Source organism: Epinephelus moara, chromosome 8 (assembly GCF_006386435.1).
Source record: "Epinephelus moara isolate mb chromosome 8, YSFRI_EMoa_1.0, whole genome shotgun sequence".
Lineage (NCBI taxonomy): Eukaryota > Metazoa > Chordata > Actinopteri > Perciformes > Serranidae > Epinephelus > Epinephelus moara.
This window is the reverse complement of record NC_065513.1, coordinates 19,581,826-19,595,680: the sequence shown is the minus strand read 5'-3', so window position 1 is coordinate 19,595,680 and position 13,855 is coordinate 19,581,826. Positions and strand designations below refer to the sequence as shown.

At 41.1% G+C, this 13,855-nt stretch overlaps 1 protein-coding gene across 1 annotated transcript; it reads left to right on the top strand.

Moving 5' to 3' along the window:
* Nucleotides 1-5,532: 5,532 nt before the first annotated feature.
* Nucleotides 5,533-13,123, top strand: LOC126394130 (arrestin domain-containing protein 3-like). Its single transcript, XM_050050767.1, has 6 exons — nt 5,533-6,017; nt 6,112-6,181; nt 6,515-6,662; nt 8,296-8,398; nt 8,507-8,772; nt 11,165-13,123. The coding sequence occupies exons 1-6, from the start codon at nt 5,741-5,743 to the stop codon at nt 11,261-11,263; spliced, it is 963 nt and encodes a 320-aa protein (XP_049906724.1). The 5' UTR covers nt 5,533-5,740; the 3' UTR covers nt 11,264-13,123.
* The last annotated feature ends 732 nt before the right edge of the window (nt 13,124-13,855 follow it).

Sequence of the window (13,855 nt, the reverse complement as noted above, 5' to 3'; positions counted from 1 at the left end):
AGGGCAGTTAAACCACTTGTTATTGAAGCATTACAAAACATTATATTAAAAATGCCTCAGTTAAGTGTATTCAGGAATAACTGATCTGCATCGTGAAGAAACATGACATTTGGGTTTGTGATGACAACTTATGTTGCCATTAAGTTCTGTATAGTTGTGGTTTACACTGTTTGATGCAAGAGGATGATCAGACTAAGGTATTTAGTGCCATCTAGTGGTTGAATCATCACAGAGTCAGTTCAGCCAAATTATAAAAGTCATATTTTCTCACTAACCCCTAGTGATGCCAAGGCATGCCAATAACTTTTTTTTTTTTTTTTCACACTTACATCATTGAGATGCCAATAAATGCAAATGAATGGAGTTTGTTTGTGGTAGTGACAGCACTTACAAAAAAGCTGAAATACTTTAATAATCAAACCTCACCAGATATAGTTGAGGATCTACATTCGGCAAAAGAAATAGTCCCCATGGAAATGCTAGACAGGATTATCCATCGTAACAGGATTTTGTTGGTTGTTCCAAAGTGCAGAACTAAAACATTGGTGCATCTTTTGGCTGTTGTGCTCTGAGTCATAGGAAAAGTCTGCCTAAGGAATCTGAGAGCAGCTGGAAGTGATAAAATTCTTTAACATAAACTTTAAACCTACCTTTTCAGTCAGGCTTCTGATTAAGAATGGTTTAAAGACATTTTCTTTTACAATATTTTATTCACCTACTTTATTGTATTTATATTGTAAAATATTGTTTATTTTATCTTATCAGTTATTCTATTATTAGTAGTATTATCAGATATAATTTATACCTTTTTTAAATTTTATTTGTCTTTATTTTGTTTTGTCTTTTTATGTATTTAATCTAGTTTTTAGTCTCGCTTCTATTTACTATTTTATAGTTATTACTATTATTATTATTATTATAGCACTTAAATCTCTTTCATTGTTTTCATTTTTATTCTTGTTTTTTTTTATAATTTTGTCTAGTTCTTTAATTTAAGTTTAACTACTTTTACTGTTATTATAACATTTAAGTCTGTTTTGTTACATTTTCATAATTTTTATTGTCTTGTATGCATTGGTCTCAAATTTTTAAATAATTAAAATTGAGCATAGTATCAGTTCAGGCAGGCCAGGATGTTAAGGCCAGCTCACATCCCAGCTACATCAGCTGATCTCAAGCAGCCCAATCAACTGATGGAGCAGCTGACTGATGAAAGGGAGTCAGCTGATAGATCACATGATTCCTTTCTATGCAACCAATTGATGAATCTCATTCAGGGCTCCCTATTTAAACTGCTCTGGCCTGCCTACTGTTGCTGCTTCCTCTGCAAGCTGCTTTGCAACCTGCCTCCACCCCAGCTCCTCCTTTTCATGCTGTGTCTGACTTATCAAAGTCATTTCTGTTTGTCATTGATGCTGCTCTGTTCTGTTCCTGGGAGGTCTTTGCTGCTGCTCTCCCTGCCTTAGGCTTTCCACGTAGGCACATGGAAGGGCAGGGAAGTTTGCCTCTCTGCCTCAAGCTTTCCTCATTTGTACGTGGAAGGGCAGGGAGGTGGGCTCTCTCCACCTTAAGCTTTCCACGTAGGTGCATGGAAGAGCCTTTCTGTTTCTAGGAAAGGCAGAGAGGCCCCAGAACAGAGCCATACTGCCAAATATAATACTGGAAATAAAGTTTTCTTTGACTAAAGTGTTCCTGACTGAAATGTTTTTTATGTTGTTATGGTCAACACTTGTCTTATTATCGACCCTGTCAGTCAGCACTTTTAACTATAACCTGCAAGGAGCTATACAAATAAAGTTTGAGTTGAGTTTAAGTAACAGGGACATTATTTTGAAAATATTTTTAAGATAAGGCTGCTAGAGTTGTTAAATGTATTTTCCAATTCTGTGCACACTACAAATTAAATTTCATTCACCTCTATTTTACTGGGGTAATAGAACACATCTAGAGACAGATATCTCAAAACCTGGACAGATCAAGAAGTGAGTGTATTCAGGCGAACAAACCCAACGCTCCATTCTTAAACCACAACACAATGAGAACACTTTTTTTTTTTTTTTTTTTTTTTTTTAAATCAAAGGTAAATTAAAGTCCATTGTCCTGACTCATTGCAAGGCACAGGAGCCAGCAGTTTAGCTGAACCCTCTTCAGTGTTGAATTTGGCAACACTGATACACAGAATCCTCTTGGTTTTCCGTCAGCTATGTCTTTTGAGCAGCAAAATCTCTGTTGTTTCAGCCTCCAGCATGAAGTGCTTTGGGAGTTCACTGTCTACGCCAGTATCTGGACTTTCATTTCAAACACCAACATTTTGATCATGATCATTTAGAGCCATACCATCCTTGTGGGTAAAAATACATTTCTTTGGAAATATGAAAATGTGTCACCAAAGTCTTTGAACAACTTTAATGGTAATAGTATGTTTTTCAAATGTCGTACAATCTGTCTTCTTGTCATAATCATTATCAACAGATCATGATTTAGAAATGTTTGTTGGATAAAAACATCCCAGTCAGAACACCATATGGTTTGTGATATTCCAAATCTACCACAGTTTTCATAAAAAGGCATAATGTTTGAAAAATAATGTTTGTGTTGATATGAAATGATTCAGAAATTTAGAAGCACACTAGGCACTACCCTCAGGCCAGAGCATGAGGAATATTACTTTTTGTGTTTATGACAGATGAAGAAAGAAAGCAAGAAACAAATCATATTCATTCATGTCATCAGATGAATACCCTGCAGAGCAAATACATTTGCCTTCGGTCTCTGTCCCGACACACTCCTGTAGAAAACACCCAAGTTACCAGTTTTTCATCAGACATAAAGTTATGAGTGGAGGGATTCTAATATACTACCAGAAGAAAAAAAAGTTTCCCATCGGCCTACCTTAACCATTAAGGTCAAGGATTTTCTGTCTTGAGCAACCAGTCTGCTGCTATTTAATACTCAATTGATAACATTATCTTAGCCTCCAAAACAACTTCAAATATTTGTATGAAAAAAAACAGAGCAATTAAAATGAAATTGTAATAAAAGATACAGATTTACAATAAAAGGGTAAAGAGGAAAAAAATTATATCCTGTCAGCTGTCCGAGATGCTGCTGCCCCAGCAAACCACTCCATTGGAGTTCAATAGAGTCCCCCTGTGCTCCAAAGGACCTGAGTCTCCTGGGTAAAGTACCAGAAAAGAAAATATTTAAATAAAGTAGAGGAACCTCAAATTAGTAGGGGATACCAGGATGGTTGTCACGGTGCTCATTACAGCAACAGTAGAGGGCGCTGTGACACTATGTTGATAGCAAACAGTTGGCCTGACCCAGCCAGCATTTGTATGTGGGGCCCATGTGGGTAGTAAATGGGTTGAAAAATGGGCCCAATATGGGATTGTCCATGGGTTCCGTATTGTTTCCATGCCAATTGCCCACATCGATGGCTTTTCCCAAGTGGGACCCACACAGTTATGCTAGGGCTACTTGGGTACCAAGTGGGTATGGGCCCACATTGGGCATCTTATCTGAGGCCCATTTAGGTAAACCCACCCATGTGGGCAATTGGCATGGGGCCAATATAACCATGAACAATCCCATAGGGCCCATTTTTCAGCCCACATACAAATGTTGGCTGGGGACTTCCTGCTCATTTTGCAGTGGTCATTTTGGAACACACACAAAACATTGAGGAGAGGAGATATTCTGCAATTTCTATGGGTCAGAGTAATGTGTTAGGCTTTAATAAACGCTAGATCTTTTCTTTTCAGCTTTGGGCGGCATGGTGATGTAGTGGTTAGCACTGTCGCCTCACAGCAAGAGGGTTCCTGGTTCAATCCTAGGAGGGAGCTCTTTTGTGTGGAGTTTGCATGTTCTCCATATGTCAGCGTGGGTTTTCTCCAGGTACTTCGGCTTCCTCCCACAGTCCAAAGATATGCAGGTTAATTGGTGACTCTAAATTACCCGTCAGGGCTCAACAATAAGGATTGCCCGATTGCCCGGGGCAAGTAAAACTCACGGTCGGGCACAGACAAACACGCTGTGTTTGTCTGTGCGCGTAGCACGGCACTCATGCTAAGCTTGTGTTGCGTTCAGGCGTTGTCACGTAAATAACAACTTCCAACACTTAAATAGGTCATAGCACAAAACAGCAGCATGTCATGTGACTTTTTACTTTTATTATATTCAATAAAATTGTATGTTCCTAAATCTTGAGACACCTCATATGTAAGCTAGACAGACATTTCACCTGCTCATTACTGTGCACACATGTACTGTATGTACTTAGTCCTAAAGAGCCCTTCTGGTGCCAGTAGATACATAGAAACATCCCAGCAGGCTGTGCTTTGCAAGCATACAAAAAAGTTTCACGCATGTGAAAATTATTTTTCATGCGTGTGCTTCACCTCCGCTGCTACAACTCCATCCTAGGGGAAACACTGCTGTGTGCGTTTTGTGCAACAGGTGGATGTGGTAGTCTACTGGTAGAGTAGAGAGAGAGCTAAGTAGCGTTGAAGTAGAGTAGAGCAGGGCAGAGAGATGGAAGCAAAATATATTAAACCCGGTGTTAATACAGCAGAACTGGAGAGAGGGGTGAAAAATAAATAGAGGTGGGCATGGCTCAAGTAGGGCGCAAAATTATAGACGGAGAACGATTGACAAATTTTTCACTTTAAGCCCTGACACTGTCATTTTTGTGTAGGAATTAAGCTACAATACATGACATATGTTGTTTTAATTAATAAATACAGTGTGAATAAAGATTACATAACATAAAAATAACTGCAGTCTTTGTTATTTGATAGCTGCTTAAATTAAACAATTTTTACAGGGCAAGTAAAAACTGACTTCGGGCAAGTAGATCTCTGACCAACTTGCCCGACTGGGCAAGTGAAAAAAAACCTTAGCGTTGAACCCTGCCCGTAGATGTGAATAGTTGTCTGTCTCTATGTGTCAGCCCTGCTATAGTCTGGCAACCTGTCCAGGGTGTACCCTGCCTCTCACCCAATGACAGCTGGGATAGGCTCCAGCCACCCCCCCCGCGACCCTCAAGAGAATAAGCGGTTATGAGAATGGATGGATGGATAGAAATTCCTTCATTGTTCTTTCCTTACAGAGGATAATTCAAACAAACAATCTCCTGGTTCAAAATCATGGTTTAAACTTAATGGGCATTGATGAGGAGGTATTTATTTCAAAACTTATTTGGTATTTCTAGCTTAATAAATTAAAAAAGTTGCACATCTTTTAGAGTCTTTATTAATTGTTTCTTCTTCTTCTTCTTGAAGGGGGTACAAATGCAAGGGATACCCATTTCAAGCCAAGACCTTAAGCTTTCATTTAATGTAGGAATGACTATTGAAAGATGTTTAGATGATGAGCAACTCATAGCAAGAAGTGTGACAACCAACCCCGGTCTCCCCTACTCGAGTAGTACTCGAGTAAATGTACTTTGCCACACTGCTCTGACATTACTTCACAGTCTGCTCAGCAGTCCCCTCGGGCTCTGGCTCCGCCCCAAATCAGGGCTGGTCCTGAGGCATGTTCTGCGCATGCGCACTACCGTAAATTCCACATTTTGTTGTCAGCTGTGTGTTGCAGTGTTTTTGCCATTTAATACTTATATAAGTGATGCGTACTCGTTTGCATTTAACCAAATTGACCGTTTTAACTTGGGGAATCTTTTGCTTTTATAAAACTAGATTATTTTATCTTCAGTAGACTCTTTTTCTTTAAAGTCTCAACGATGTTCCAGCAGACGATCAAGAATTTCACCATCAACTTCAACAATTTGAGTGAGAGGAAAACTGTCTCCAGTGGCGACCTGATAACGGGACACATCTCCTTCGACGTCACAAAGGAGATCAAGATCAATTCCATAACGATGAGACTGAAAGGGGCGGCGGATGTCCACTGGTCCTCCGGTGGAGGGGGAGGGAGGAAGCGGAGAAGACAACGGAAAGTCTACTCAGCAAAAGTGGACTTCTTTGACTTGAAGAGCGTCCTCGTGCAACAAGAGGGAGGTATGCGCTCCCTTAGGCCGTTCATGTGCATGAAAAGTTTGCAAACAATCAGTCATTGTTCAGTAAAGTCACTGAGTTTATCTTCCCCTTGCAGCTGTGGGTGGAACAACAAAACTTCAGCCTGGCACGCATGTGTATCCAATTTCATGTCTTCTCCCACAGGGGTGTGTATGATATGAGCTCTTTCCATATCCAGTGTGTTGTTGTTGTTTTCCTTGTTTCTGTAACTCCAGAGGGGTCACATGCTACCTTAGATAAAGATACAATGATGTGCACTCATCATCATAACATGTAATCTTGATTTAGAAGCAAGACTGATTACTAAACCCAGGGAGCATCAATAATGTTGTCTACCATGTGATCACTTTAAGATAGTTCCCTTTGACATCTGAGATTGTTTATTACCTTTATCTTAGTCCAAAATGGTTGCAGTGGTTGCATCAGAATCTTAACTATTCCCATTTCCTTGTTTAATTAATATTCTTGCATCATTGCAGAGACTTCCCCTCCACCTTCCATGGGGTTCATGGAAAGGTATTGTACACTTTGACAGTGGGCATCAACAGACCGTGGCATATGGCCAAGGACTTTGTGACAGAGTTAAATTTTGCAAACCGCTTTAATACCAACCAGCCAGAGCTGCGGGTAAGTGATCCATGCCATATTAACATGCCAGGGGGCCCCAGGGCCCTAACTACCCCCCATTATCTTGCCACTCCCTGTGTAGAATGTACAGTTTCTCTTTAAATGGAATACTGCTTGGCCCCAGGCTTGTTGTTTGGTCATTTGATTGAACACATGATTTAAGGAACATTCAACATGTAAGATCCTTTACTTAAGTGAAATTGTCAGTACCACACAGTCTTGCATTCAGAGCTAACTGAAGTATAAGTATATAATTTTTAACAGTATAATTTACTTATGTAAATATGTGTTGTATTTTTTGCCAGGCGAGGGAGTTCAAGTATCTTGGGGTTGTGTTCACGAGTGAGTGTAGAATGGAGTGTGAGGTGGATCGGCGGGTCGGTGCAGCTTCTGCAGTGATGCGGGCACTGCGCTGGTCCGTCGTGGTGAAGAGGGAGCTGATCCGGAAAGCAAAGCTTTCAATTTACTGGTCCATCTATATCCCAACCCTCACCTATGGTCATGAACTCTGGGTAGTGACTGAAAGAATGAGATCGCGGATACAAGCGGTGGAAATGAGTTTCCTCCATGGGGTGGCTGGGCCCAGCCTTAGAGATAGGGTAAGGAGCTCGGACATCCGGAGGGAGCTCGGAGTAGAGCTGCTGCTCCTTCGCGTCGAAAGGGGTCAGTTGAGGTGGTTCGGGCATCTGATCAGGATGACTCCTGGGCGCCTCCCGCTGGAGGTGTCCCGGGCACGTCCCACTGGTAGGAGGCCCCGGGGCAGACCCAGAACACGCTGGAGGGATTACATATCTTGTCTGGCCTGGGAACGCCTTGAGGTCCCCCAGGAGGAGCTGGAAATTGTTGCTGGGGAGAGGGATGTCTGGCCCGGCCCCGAATAAGCAGATGAAAATGGATGGATGGATGGATGTTATATTTGTTTGGAAAACGTGTTAAGTATGAGACAGTTGTTTTGTCGGTGAACCTTGTGAGCTGTGATGCAACTGAATTTTGTAAGGTTACCTTTGATAAATTTTGCGTAGTCCCTGGCTTCATTTGAGTAAAGGAAAAGTCCGCTAGCTGCTAAGCTAATTTACAATGTAAAATGCCATAGGCTTGTGCTAAAAACATTAGCATGTTGTATTTGTGGGGAAAATGTGTCGAGAAAAAGACAAATGCTTGTCTGTGATTGCTGCGAGTTATAGTGAAGCCTAATTTAAACTGTTAAGCCATGTTTAATGTGTGTTTTGAATCAACTTAACTTTACAGCACTTCACGTAAACCCTGAGTGTTTTGGAGGTGTAACTGCAGAGTGACACAGATGCACCACCGCACAAGTATAAATGCTCACAACGGCGTAGGCTACAGTACAGACTCTGCACAGAGCTGACACACAAGTATAAATCCCGCTTTAGAACCGCATATCTCCATAAAGTCAGCTTTTCATGGTATCAAAAAAAAAGCCACTGTTTCAGCTTTGTATTAATGCATTTTCTGGCTGATCAAAGAGTGTAGTAGTTTATGAAGCTTAAGAACAGGATAATTTTCTCAACCTTTAAAGGGACACTATATCCTACGGTCTACGGTCACGTGGATGCATTTACATCGCTCACTTTGTCTGTTGCACCGCTGTCCCTGTGTTGTTTGTCTGCAGGCTCCTCTCTCAGGCTCCAACAACATGACACTGTGCTGCCTGTGGTGTGCTTCAGGTCCTATCACAGTGACAGCCAGTGCAGAGAAGAAAGCATTCATCCCTGGTGCTGTTTCCATCTAATCTTCCCCAAAAAGAAATAATCAATATTTTGATGTTAAGAAAATGTCCCTAAAATAACCACATCCAAACACTGTGTCTGCTCTTCCTTCAGGTGAAACTGTGAAAATAATCTGCGAGTTTAGCAACGCTTCCTCTCGAACAGCTACTCCGAAGGTGTCACTGCAACAGAAACAGGTTTACTACGACCGCAGCAAGGTCGCGAGGAGGAGGATTCTCAAAAACCTGGCGTCTGTGACTGGACAACCCGTCAGCGCTCACACTACTGACGTGCGCACTGAGATCATGCTCACCATTCCCTCGTCTGCATATCTCACCATCTCAAACTGCAGTATGCTAGACGTCGATTACTTGATAGAGGTTGGTGCCAACGACTGACTGGTGGTCTGTTGAGTGCAGAGCTACAGTATAAGATGATGGGAGAAATCATGCATGTCTGTTTGAGTCAGTTTGACTCAGTTGTTCAGAGAGATTTCATTTGCTACTTTTAATACATCTAAACCTCATGTTAGTTAGTATATATGTTATTGATTTTCAGTGGATCGGAACTTGGATTACTCACTGGTTCTTCAGTCCTCTTAGACCCACCATAGACCTATTTTGTCTTTTTTTTCAATGGGGGACTGGATGTTTCGGGGGAGATGGCAGGTCAACAGTGTGTGTCACATAGAAGTAGTAAACATCATCTGAAAGCTGGTAACTGGAAGATTAATTTGAGATGCAGCTCAGCTCTGTGTCAAGTTTTAGTTGTCATAGTAATAAACTGTGTTAAAGTTGAGAGTGTATAGGGGCTTAGGACATTATGATATAAGTATACGATGGCCATTCCAATGTCTCATTGGTTGTTGCAGCAATTTTTGGGTTGATATCATTTGTCCCATGAATTTTGTGCACAATTGAATTATTTTGGATCACTTGAAAATTGATAACAATGGTCAAAAATCCCGCCACACTGCCACATTAAAGGTATACTACGCAGGATTGTTGCGTGAGTGAAACTAGAAGCCAACCCCAGATTTACTCTCATTTGCCATTTCGCCTCACTGTATTTGCATTTCTTTCGGCACTGTGTCTCTTGGATGCCCGCTGCTAACAGTCTGGCACCTGGTCGCTACGTTTTTTATAAAGCCCCCACTTTACCTGTGCGCTGTGAAGGTACATGCCCATAAACGTCTCGTGCACTGATCACAGGAAGAAAATACGAAAGCACAGGCAGAGAGGAGAGTCTCTGCAATAAAATACACGGCCACACACTTTGGGTCAGAAGTGGTCATTGACTTCTGAGTCTATAAGTAGTTTTTCGGTAAAATCCTGCATGGTAAATGGACCTGCACTTGTATAGTGCTTTTCGAGTCTTTCGACCACTCAAAACACTTTTACACTACATGTCACATTCACCCATTCACACACTGGTGGCCGAGGTGACCACACAGGGTGCAATCTGCTACGCAGTAACCATTCACACGCCCTCACACACCGATGGAACAGCCATCGGGAGAAATTTGGGGTTCAGTATCTTGCCCAAGGATACTTTTTCCACTCTACCTCTGAGTTACAGCTGCCCCATATGGCCATAGTATATCTTAGAGACATAAAAACCTTGAGGAACACCATTGAAAAATCCATGCTGTGATTCAGTCTCACAAACATTTGGAGATTTCTGTAATCATTTTATTTGGCGACTGGATGGTAGCACTTCTGTTCTGGGTATTGAGATTACCCCTTCTCCACCAACATGGAGCAGGATCCTTCCTGGTTTCCGCACCAAATTTTCAACCATTCAGAGCATTTTGACCAAAAATAAATTGGTTTGGAACTGGAAAAGTTGGTTCCCAGAACCAACAAATAGGTTTCCTTGACCTGGAGTGCCAACCATGAAGATCGGTTGGCATGTCATGAGAGCATGCAGTGTGCTGATTAATAGTTGGTCCATGCTTGTTTTTTGGATGAAAACAAATACAGTATCTGTAATAGTGGAACAAATCTTGCTATTACTGTTTATTTCCATTGTGCAACGCCCTCTATTGATGACACATCTCTGATTACAATGGTTCTGTTCAAAGCTGGTGGAAACGTGGGCTGGTTCTCTAGATAGTAGCAAGGTTCCACGAGTCCTGAGCTGAACCACTTCAAGAACCAGAGCTAATTTGGTGGAAAAGGGGTATGAGAGAAACTCCCTTATTGTTCATATACCAAGGAAAGCCTCTGAATGTCTGAAGTCTCTAGTTTTTGGTTGTTAAGGCTCATGAGACTTTTGATTTTTGTAGAGGTCACAATAGACATAAAAATGATCTTACTATGATGAAGTGACTAATTTGAGAAGTAACATCATCACACATAAATACAATTGGGCGTCTCAGCTTTTCAGTCATACCCAATTTATGCTTTTCTGAGACTGTTAAGTGACCCCAATATGCAGAAATATAGTAATATACCATTTTTAGAATAGGCAAAAATAACATTCATTAAACAAAACTGCATGATTCTTGCCAAAACACTGCCTTGGATTAGCATAAAGTGGGTATGTCTGTAAAGGAGAGACCCTTGGGTACCCATAGAAACCATTTTTATGCAGATATCCTGAGTTGAGAGGTCAGAGAACTCCTTTGAATATGGCTATGCCAGTTATCCCTTTCCAAAATTTAGCCCTACTTTGGAGCATTAACTAGCCCCCTTCCTGACAAGCTAGCATATATGACATGGTTGGTACCAATTGATGCAAGCTCTGTCAATGTTTTCTTGTCTCCTATAGGTGAAACTCAGCATCAGAGCTGCCCCCGACCTCACTGTGCTGATTCCCATCATCATGTGTGACACCCCTGTTAACTCTGCTCCACCACCCTATATGTGAGTTTCAAATGTATCTAACATGACATGATGGTGGAAGCTTTTTATACTGTATGACAGGCATTATCCTCTCTTGCCTTGTTGTTTTTAATGATAGTATCCTAAATAGTGTCAGTGTTTAGTACTGTAACTGAACGTTGACATTCATACTGTGGAAACTGCCTTCTAGCATCATACTGCCTTCATTTAGCTTTCAGAGTGTGCGTGTTTTATCTATGAACTGTTTACTATGGGTTGTTGAAACACTCTACGGGAAGTCTGTTCTGTTTAGGGCTGTCCCAAATACCATTTGCGGAGCTTTGAAGCTCAAGTGATTATTACCGGCGAATATTTGAAGCGTAGATGGGATGCGATGGGACCTTAGGGGGATAACCGTAATCAATCATATTCATATATGCCAATCAACTAAGTAGTCGACTTGAGTAGGACTTTGTGCAGCTGCTTATGTGTGTTACAAAGAAAGTCATAGAGAAGGTGGAAGGTGGACTATTTCAAGCAATGTTTCTGTAAGTTAGTATAGCTCGAAACGCCGCGGGTTGAGTCTCATCACTAGATGCAAATCAAGTGCTTCGCTACAGGTGGCATCCGCAGTTCATCTCACCTATTGTTTTCCTTCTCTTACTGCAATTTTAATGCTTGAAGAAGGGGTCGATGACTGCGCTAAGAACACTGGCCTCATTTGCGTCGGATACTTGCCACTTCCTTTCAATTTCCCCCACTGTTTTAGTGGTAAAAAAGAAAATCGAAGCATACTATACTGATTTGGACATTGATTACCATGGCAACGATTGACATTTTGAAGCTTTAAGGCATTTGAGCCAGCCCTAATTCTGTTTTAGTTTCTTTTTTGTATGATTGGGTAGATTGAAGCATGGGGGGAAAAGATGTGTTACAGAATGTTATTACTACGTGAGCCACAGCCGGGATTTCATTATCAATATGTATTTCCAGTGTCCAGTGTTTACATTCAGATAAAATTTTCCTGTACTTGTCTAAATGCAAAATATGTTACTATGTGTGATCCAGAGGAATCTTCAAGGGATTGAAGAGAGATATTCCTAAAAATGTAATATGAAGATTTGGAATATATTATTTTAAGTATATGTCTGTCTATGTCTGTAAGTATAAGCCTGTTTTTATAGTTTTATCTCAACTATCATCATGTATTTTAATATATTAACTGCTGTCATATACGTGTTGTTTTGTGAGTATACTGTGTTGAGAAGTATTTTATCTTATAATCGGACTAAATCAGAAGTTTGGGCACAGTGGGGGTAAATGTGCTCTAAATGATGATGATGATGATGACAAAGCCATGCAGACAGCTGAATGCTTGACTGAACTGACTCAAGACTATGCACCAAATTACTTTTTTGCTCCCTTCAGCAGGGAAAACTCTGCGCCGAGGACCGTGTAAACTAAATTCACTCTTTTTAGCCTAATTATGTGTCATTGCGAACACCATCAGCGTAATTTCCTGGAGGAAAGCCGTCTCCTCTTTGCTATTCAGCTGGCACTCACTGTAAGCCAGCCGGTATGTTAATATCCACTAACTTCACATGGCTGCCAATGTGGGCTCTATTATCTCAGGTTGCTTTGTTCATATTGCTGCTGTGAAAATGAAACTTTTAATGTGTTTGTTTGTTTCATGTATGAAACTAATTTACAGTGCTAGAATTTAGCCTTTATTCAGAGTGAGATCACACCCTGATAGCCACAGCTGGTGAGCGCATTTACGAGCTACAACAGTTGGTGGGCTCCAACTTCAGTGCCTCTTCTTTTGGACAATAAACTAGATGTCAATGATTTCATTCTATAACAACATGTGGCCTTCTGGAGAAAGGACTTTGGCTTTTTTTTTTTTAAGAAAACAACCAAAAGGTGTGAAATTATGTGCAATATTCTAGTGCCTGGCTTCTCTTAAGCTCCATTACAGGGCAACACTAGCCAGTGTTAGCTAATAAAGGGAGTCCACCATCGTCGCCATCACAAACGACCAGCCCCCATCACAACGAAGAGGCCTCTATGCATTTTGTAGTGGCAGCCCATTGGAGACAGACTTAACTCAGTGCCCTTCAGCAATTTGAATTTATCCAGAGCAAGACCAAGACGCCAGGTGTCTGATCCTGGACTGCCCTTACTACTGCCCTGAGTCCCGCTGTGAACCGCAGGGCTGGGGTTTGCATTTGCTGAATTGGAGTTGGTACAGTGGCATAGGTCGGAGCTGCTATCCACTCCTGGTGAAAGTTACATACAGAACCTTTAAAGTGAATGTGTCTCAACTCTCCACCAAAGACTTCGCTCACACTCCTCTTATGCTGCTTTCTCTCTGATGTCACCATCTGATCCCTCAGGTCTTATGATAGTGTCTTTTTGCAAGATGGAATTTCAAGTATTCTTTAACATTGTCATATAATTACAGTAGGATTAACATATGTAATGTTTAGATGAACTGGAATAAAAAAAAGTGATGTTAGTATGTTTTGTGTCAAGATGTTTTTTTTATTTTATTTACCTTTTTGCCTTATGATTATCAGACTATCAACTTAAAACATTGATCCATTGCATCTGGTTTCCTATAGGGGGCATCAACGTG